The sequence below is a fragment of the Sabethes cyaneus genome, chromosome 3 (assembly GCF_943734655.1).
Source record: "Sabethes cyaneus chromosome 3, idSabCyanKW18_F2, whole genome shotgun sequence".
Taxonomy (NCBI): Eukaryota; Metazoa; Arthropoda; class Insecta; order Diptera; family Culicidae; genus Sabethes; species Sabethes cyaneus.
This window is the reverse complement of record NC_071355.1, coordinates 126,803,543-126,812,081: the sequence shown is the minus strand read 5'-3', so window position 1 is coordinate 126,812,081 and position 8,539 is coordinate 126,803,543. Positions and strand designations below refer to the sequence as shown.

At 40.8% G+C, this 8,539-nt stretch overlaps 1 protein-coding gene across 4 annotated transcripts in view; it reads left to right on the top strand.

Annotated features, from left to right (window-relative positions):
- Window positions 1-1,421: 1,421 nt before the first annotated feature.
- The window catches only part of LOC128741441 (liprin-alpha-1), a 1,114,069-nt gene continuing 1,106,951 nt past the window's right edge, over window positions 1,422-8,539 (top strand). For 3 of the 4 annotated variants that reach the window (XM_053837258.1, XM_053837259.1, XM_053837257.1), the window contains exon 1: window positions 1,422-1,856. In XM_053837258.1, coding sequence (XP_053693233.1) covers window positions 1,608-1,856 — 249 coding nt within the window. In that variant the 5' untranslated portion in view covers window positions 1,422-1,607. Of the gene's footprint in view, window positions 1,857-2,108; window positions 2,200-8,539 lie in introns of those variants that run through there. The other variant, XM_053837260.1, reaches the window with a different exon arrangement.

The window sequence follows — 8,539 nt, the reverse complement described above, 5'->3', positions numbered from 1 at the left end:
TGAAAATACAAATTCATTTCATGCTGAATTTCATTCCGTTTCTTCTGATAGAACGGTAATTCCTAGGTTTATTTACTTTGCTCGATTGGTTCCAATAATGAAACAGCGATGATGACACAATTTGACATTTTATCTGTCAAAAGCTAAAAACGACCCTTTTTACGACCGTTCAGAAACACGACTGTTTCAACCGTCGTGTCCAGTAAGGGAATGCGCGCACAATATCACATATTGAATATTTATGCAGGAGGTGATTTACCCCGTGTGTGAGTGCACGATGCGAAACTGGAATCTGATTGTCAAACTGAAAAGGCAACCCAATAAAAAATCCTTCCTGCTTTTCCGTAAATCACGTAGGATAATCCACCCGATTTGGTCATTTCGGGGTATTTCGTTGGGAGGAAAAATTTTCTATTGGGCAATTTGACAATGTTGTTCCCGTATCCAAGACACGAGCTAGCAACATGTTTGCCTCCAAAATATCCATGAAACACCAGCGACACTGGCATTCTATATATATATATATATATTGATTATATTGATTTAATTGATACCCTACGAAAACAGATTAAATTCGTCAATAAGTCGGGTGACGAAATGAACCTACCTACGAAACCCGACGATGTACACTGAGAAAACTTTTCGTATAGTTTCTATGTGTCCCACATATAGATTTTTGCAATGTGCCCAGTAAATGATCTTTATGTGCCAAACAGTTATCATTTATGTGCAAGCGATAAATTAGCACATACATTCATGTTCATATGACTATAATTTTTATCTCTATAATTGCACATACATTCATACGCGTATGATTTTTAAGTGTATTTCTTGGAGGATTATGTTTATATGCGGCTCATGATAATCATATGGAATTTCTTATGGAAATTTACTATTAGTTATATGCAGAATATTTTGAGTGTAAGTTGATGTCTTATGTCGTTTTCGTTTTTGCGGTGTAGCCACACCGAGGCTACACCGGTGTAGCTTTTTTGCACCAAAACTGTTCGTTTTCGATTTTTGTGCTACACCATTGCTACTCTTTTTCTGCACCAGCTACAGCAGAAAAATAGAGGGTGTAGCTGGTGCAGATAGGAAAACACTTACACACCCATACCACATCACGCTGCTGCACCGCAAGTGTTCGTTTATCCAGCGAAAAGTGTAACACCAAACGGTGTAGCTGCACCACAAAAACGAAAACGACATTAGGCACCCTATTTTGTCGGTAGACGGGTAAAATGCAATCTGTCAAACTTTTTATGGGGATGCTCGCCCGTGCAAAACCTTATAAGTGTCACAAATAGTATTACCAACATTTTACTGATGAAACGAAAATTGATGACAGTCTTTGATTTATGATGGCGAACTTAGTAATAGATTAGCTATGCTGCTTATCAGTGGTAGTGGTGTAGTATCGTAAAACATAATTTATCTGAATGCTGTGTGGAGTACATAATCTATGAATAACAGCGCGATAAAGATATACTACTGCTATACAATCGAATATGCCCATTGCATATTTTTATCTCAGCCTCAACAAACGTTACAAGTATAGTGTTATAATAGTTGTAAATACCTAAAATTATTAGCTAAGGAAAACAAAAATGTGGAATATGATGTGTGATGTTATGCCGACAATTTCGGAGGATAGCATATCACAGAGATCCTCTCAGTTTAGCGGCGAAGATGCTAATTTTGAGCAACTCATGGTATCTATGCTGGACGAACGAGACAAATTAATGGATAGCTTAAGAGAAGTGCAGGAAAAGCTTAATGAAACCGAAAGTAAATTACAAGACATCGAAAAAGAGCGCGACTGTCTTCAAAGGCAAGTTGCTGCTAATTTACCACAGGTAAATAAAAAGCATGACTACATTGCCGCTAATTGAGATAATAAAAATAATGAAATCTAATGAATTATAATATCTGAATTTTAAATATCAACTAATGGTAAAGGAAACGTTACTAATACGTTAAAAAACGTCAACAAATCGAGCGAGTGACAATGCAAAGAATCTAGCAAAACTTGCTGTCTCAGAAATTTTGTTTACGTTTCGCGCAGAGTGCTTATCCACAAATCAGGCCAAATTATTCTATGTTTACTTTTGTTATATATTTCAAAAATACCTTAGTTTCAACAGCAAATTTCGTAAAACAACGGTAGTAGGAATTTAATGGGCTAAAATTGTATAAAAGGTAAAACATGGATATAAATTTATGACAATTGTCGGAAAAGTTGAAAAACATATCTGTTATCTATATAAAAATGAAATGCTGTTCGTGTGGCCACTATAGATTCGCAAGCCGCAAGATGAATTTTAATGGAAGTGGGCATAAATGTAGCTTATGATAAATGGATAACTCAGCATAGTTTGGATGAATTCCTGTACGAAGAGGTTCTCCAGCTTCTGATCGAAATTACCAAAATACTGCATATTGAACTAACTGTAGGGCAGCCAGATACATGTACTATCACTAGCAACCTATCTCTGCAATCACCATAGCTTCCATAATCCATAGCTGTATCGAAAAGTCTTTAGCATCTGTCCGTGAATAAAAATGAAATATTATTATTTCAATTTTTGTTTTCGGTTTATTGAAGATCAGTACGGATTGAAACAATAACATGGCTTACATTAGTCAAAATATTAGGTTCTAAAAAATGAGCGCACTTTTGAAGAAACTCCTCCCAGCAAATTCTGCACACTAGCTTTTGTGCATTTTCTGGATGCTGCTGTTCAATTTTTCTTGCATTCCTCCATGCTTTGGGAAACTGTTCCTTTCCTCCTGAAGATCTTCTTCACAATCGACCAGTAACGTTCAATTGGTTAGAGTTCTGGACAATTTTGTGGATTGATGTTTTTCTCGACGAATTGGATATTATTGTCTAAAAGGCACTGTAGTACAGGCTTAGTGCAATGTACAGCTGCCAAATTCGGGCAACAGAGAGGGGAGACTGATACTGTCTGTAGAGGGTCCACAGTCTTTTTTACATTTGTTCATCTTTGTAAATTTGAGCATTTATTGCACACTTTGTGAAGAAAATACGCATTCCAGACCACAAGTACAAATAGCTTACCATACTAAAACCTTCTGCCCAAATTTTTCCAGTACAATCGTACTGTCGGTGTCGTTCACCATCTCGTTCGCCGATTTCGTGTAGAATTACGGCCCTGGAAGGGCTTTTGAATCCTGTTTGACATAAGTTTCGTCGTCCATATAGATGCACTTGTTGCCGTTGTCTATTATCCGTTTACAATTACCGTGCCCTTATATAGGCTCGAGATTGTTGCTCTCCGGATGTCTTAGACACCCTATGCTTCTTGTATGTCTTTACGGAGTCCTTACCTTGATTCACTGAATTATCGCAATGCTTGTTGTAAGTATTTTAGCCAAATAAGACGTTGTTACCAATCGGTGTGGTTTAATATGAGTTATTACTTTAGAATCTATCGGGGGCTAACTGGAACCACGTTTTCTTCCGGAACGAGGCAGATACTTCAAAGATAACCCTTTTCTTTACTTATCGAAGACATTTTTACGCTTGTGTGGTGCACTTTAAACCGTTTTGCGATTTGGTTCATAGAAAACACCGTTTTCAGTGCACCAAGTGTGCCGAATTTTTTTTTCTGATTTCAATATCAATCCGAGGTATAACGAAAAGTAAAAAAAATAATCGAAACAAATCGATTGCACAACTTTTTAGACTTTAGACAGTTAAACAAACTTTTGCTTGCATGCGCATAAAAATTATTTCACCCATTTTTGAGTAAAATCATTTTAAAAGTTGCTAATTACTTTTCGATACACTCCTTCCTTAAGCACCCCGGGCAAGTGGGACCTAAAAAGTTAGGGTTTATTCCACTGTGTTATCTATACCTATGATTATTTCAAAATTCTTGCAGCACAGAAGCTCTTTAGTGGTATCACTTCGAAGGTTTAATTACGAAAAAGGTCTATCAATTTACATGAAATTAACCTGGAGGAGAATTAACAAAATTATGGCAATGGGTCCCACTTGCCTCATTTACCGGGACAAGTGGGGCCTATATTCAAATTTGATTAAAAAGCATAAAATAACAGAAAATTGTGTAAGTTAATGTACAGCAATGTTGAAGCATTGCAAGAAGCAATCAAAGACAATATTGTACGAATGGTTCATTCAAAAATAGCGTAACAAAATCAGATCACAATAGTCAACTTTATAATTTATATAAAACACAGATCGTGAGCAATTACGCTGTAAAGCATTACTTACTTACTTACTTACTTACTTAATTGGCCTAACGTCTTATGACAAGGCCTGCGCTGTATAATTTCTCCATCTGTTTCGGTCCATGGCAACTGATCTCCAGTTCCGCGGGCACCCAGTGCTCGCCAGATCTCGCTCCACCTGGTCTTGCCACCTCGCTCGCTGTGCCCCTCTTCGTTTTGTTCCTACCGGATTTGATGCGAAAACCATTTTTGCAGGGTAGTTGTCCGGCATTCTAGCAACATGTCCTGCCCAACGTATCCGTCCAGCTTCAACCACTTTCTGAATACTTGGTTCGCCGTAGAGACGCGCGAGCTCGTGGTTCATTCTTCGCCTCCATACACCGTTCTCTTGCACTCCGCCAGAGATGGTTCTTAGCACCCGCCGTTCGAAAACTCCAAGTGCTCGTAGGTCCTCTTCTAGCAGTGTCCACGTTTCGTGCCCGTAGAGGACAACCGGTCTAATTAGCGTTTTGTACAGTGTGCACTTTGTACGGGGGCTTAAATTGTTCGACCGCAAGTGTTTGTGGAGTCCGTAGTAGGCCCGACTTCCGCTGATAATACGTCTTTTAATCTCACGGCTGTTATTGTTGTCCTTTGTTGCCAGTGAGCCAAGGTATACGAACTCGTCGACTACCTCGAACTCATCCCCGTCGATTAGCACGGTACTGCCCAAGCGAGCCCTGTCGCGCTCGGTCCCGCCCGCCAGTATATACTTCGTTTTAGACGTATTTATCTTCAATCCAATCTTCTCTGCTTCGCGTTTCAGTCTGGTCTACTGATTTTGCTGACAGCATCCTCGCCAGCAAAGCAGATAAATTGACTGGATTTATTGAAAATCGTGCCCCGCATTTCGATCGCCGCTCGCCTTATAACACCTTCAAGCGCAATGTTGAATAGCAGGCAGGAAATAGCATTCAGATCTCCTTGTCGAAGAGTCCTGCGAGATTCGAATGGGTCCGACAATCCACCCGAGATTCTCACACAGCACTGGATCCCATCCATCGTAGCCATGATAAGTCTAGTAAGCTTATTCGGAAAGCCGTTTTCGTCCAAAATTTTCCATAGCTCTTGTCGGTTTACGCTATCATATGCGGCTTTGAAATCGATGAACAGGTGGTGCGTGGGGATTCGGAATTCGCGGCACTTCTGGAGGATCTGCCGCAGGGTGAAGATTTGGTCTGTTGTAGACCGACCCTCCATGAAGCCGGCCTGGTAACTTCCCACAAATCTATTGGCTATTGGCGATAGTCGATGAAAGAGGACTTGGGACAGCACTTTGTAGGCGGCATTCAGGATAGTGATGGCTCGGTAGTTCTCACAATCCAGCTTATCACCTTTCTTGTAGATAGGGCAGATAACCCCGTCTTTCCACTCCTCCGGTAGTCGTTCCGTATCTATCCCAAATCTTGACAATCAGTTGATGCAGACAGCCGGCCATCTTGTCCGGGCCCATTTTAATAAGTTCCGCTCCAATGCCATCCTTTCCCGCTGCTTTGTTGTTCTTCAGCCGCTGAATGGCTTCTTTAACTTCCCTTATCGATGGTGGTGACACATCTTCGCTTGCTGCACCAATGTGGTCACTTCCTCCGCTATCATGGTCTTCCGCCTGCACGCCATTCAGGTGTTCATCATAGTGCTGCTTCCACCTTTCGATCACCGCACGGTCGTCCGTCTTTATCTCTGCACATTTCGGCCCGCGGCACGAAGCCTTTGCGAGATCCGTTGAGTCTCTGATAGAACTTCCGCGTGTCGTGAAAGCGGTACTGCTGTTCGAGTTCTTCGCACTCCTCCTCTTGGTGGCGCTTCTCCTTGAAGAGTCGGGTTTGCTGCCTCCGCTTCTATTTGTATCGCTCCACATTCTGATAAGTGGCTCTACGCAGCATACCCGCGCTGCGTTCTTCTCAGCCAATATCTGCTGGCATTCCTCGTCAAACCATTCGTTACGTCGATTCGGTGCCACACCGCCTAGGACGTTCTCCGCTACGCTGTTAATGGCTGTTTTCACGGCATTCCAACAGTCCTCAAGAGGGGCTTCATCCAGCTCACCCTCTTCCGGCAGCACGGTTTCGAGAGATAACGCGTAGTTTTCGGCGACCTCCGGTTGCTTCAGTCGCGCTAGATTATTCCGTGGCGGGCGGCGGTATCGTATGTTGTTCACAACAGATAGTTTCTGACGTATCCTTACTATCACTAGGCAGTGATCCGAATCAATGTTAGCGCCCGGATAGGTTCTGACGTCGATAATGCCTGAAAAGTGCCGACCATCTATCAGAACGTGGTCGATTTGTGATTCTGTCTGGTTGGGTGATCTCCAGGTGTACCGATGGTAGAGGTTATGCTGGAAGAAGGTACTACGTATGGCCATGTTCTTGGAGGCGGCGAAGTCGACAAGTCTTAGGCCGTTTTCGTTCGTTTGCGGGTGGGCGCTGAACCGTCCAATCACCGGTTTGAATTCCTCCTCCTGACCAACCTGAGCATTACAGTCCCCGATGATAATTTTGACATCATGTGTTGGGCAGCGGTCGTATTCACGCTCCAGCTGCGCGTAGTATTCGTCTTTGTCATCATTGGTACTTCCGAGGTGAGGGCTGTGCACGTTAATTATGCTTATATTGAAGAATCGGCCCTTGATTCTTAATCTGCACATTCGGGGGTTGATCGGCCACCACCCGATCACCCGCTTCTGCATCTCGCCCATCACTATAAAAACTGTGCCCAGCTCGTGTGTATTGCCGCAGCTCTGGAAGATGGTATGACCATCTCTATACGTACGTACCATCGTTCCTTTCCAGCATACCTCCTGCAGCGCTACGATATCGAACTTGCGGCTCTTCACTTCTTTAGAAAGCACGTGAGTACTTCCGAGGAAATTTAGAGACCGACAGTTCCATGTTCCTAATTTCCAATCGTTAGTCCGTTTTCGTCGCCTGGGTCTTTGTCGATTGTTCCGATTAGATTTATTATTATTACTTACGGAGTCCATTGCTTTGGTTTTTTTAGTGGTTCAGGCTTGCAAAGCCCGCAACCAACCCCACAGTATCGCCGGAGGGCCAACGTAGCTCGAAGGAAAGCATTATTGTTATGAAATGTAGTTGAATATGTCGCTGTATCCAATTCTTGCGAGATAATTTAGGATTTAGTAAAATTTAGTAATTTAGGATAAACCATTGTTTAATAGCTCGAAAAGACGATTATGATTTGTTTGTTCTACCATGCCCAATTCGGTAGAGCTACTCATACGAGATAGTTACGCTATAATAACCACAACGCTTTATTGTTTCAATTCCAGTTGCAGATTTGCTTACTTACATCAAATTTGCCTTTCCAGATGCAATGGTGTAATTATTATTATTTAGGTGTAACCAAAATGTGACCAAACTGTTTGTTCCCTCATAAGCTGTGCTAATGGACTTCTTTTTTGGGTCCCCTTCGTTAGTCCTTTTCGGTTTTAGTTTGAAGCTTTACTGATATAAATATTATGTAATTGAACTGAAAATGTTCGGTAGTACATCTAAAAATAGTATTAAGACAGGAAGTTTTGTGCTGAAACACTTTATTTTTAATAGGTCCCACTTGCTCCGGGTGCTTTAAAGTGCCGACATTATTTTGACCCATTTTTTTAAATGCCGTTTGTCAAATTAACCCTCAATTGATCAACCATTCAACCTCAATTGATCAACTATCAACCATTTCATATTTCATACTCCGATTTCGCCATGTTCTTTTTGAAATAATGCCTAAGGGCTCCTGTTCCTCTTATTTAGACGAATTTGAATAAATTCAATCATTTAAAGAGTGATCCGATTTAGTTCAAACTTTGTGTACTTGTTCCTTTTCTTGAAATTTTATATCACAATTTTTTATTTTGAGCTTATGGTACCCCCTAACGAGTTAGGGCGGTCCTAAAAATAATTGAAACTATTTTTTTTTAAATTTGTTTCTCCAAAACAAATAGATACGTTTCTCAAATTTTGATATTTTAAGTAAAAAAACTCAAACTTTCAGAAGAATATATAAAAAGTGGGATCTTTTTAGGTATTACAACATGAAAACACTAAAATTAAATGACTTTAAAAGTAAGCAAAAATTTGGGATTCGATTCAATATTTTTCACAGAAAAATACATACATACATACATACATACATACATACATACATACATACATACAGACATACATACATACATACATACATACAAACATAAATACATACATACATACATACATACATACACGTGCCGAGGGATGAATGGTGGGGGGGGGGGGTTCTATAAATACTCAGC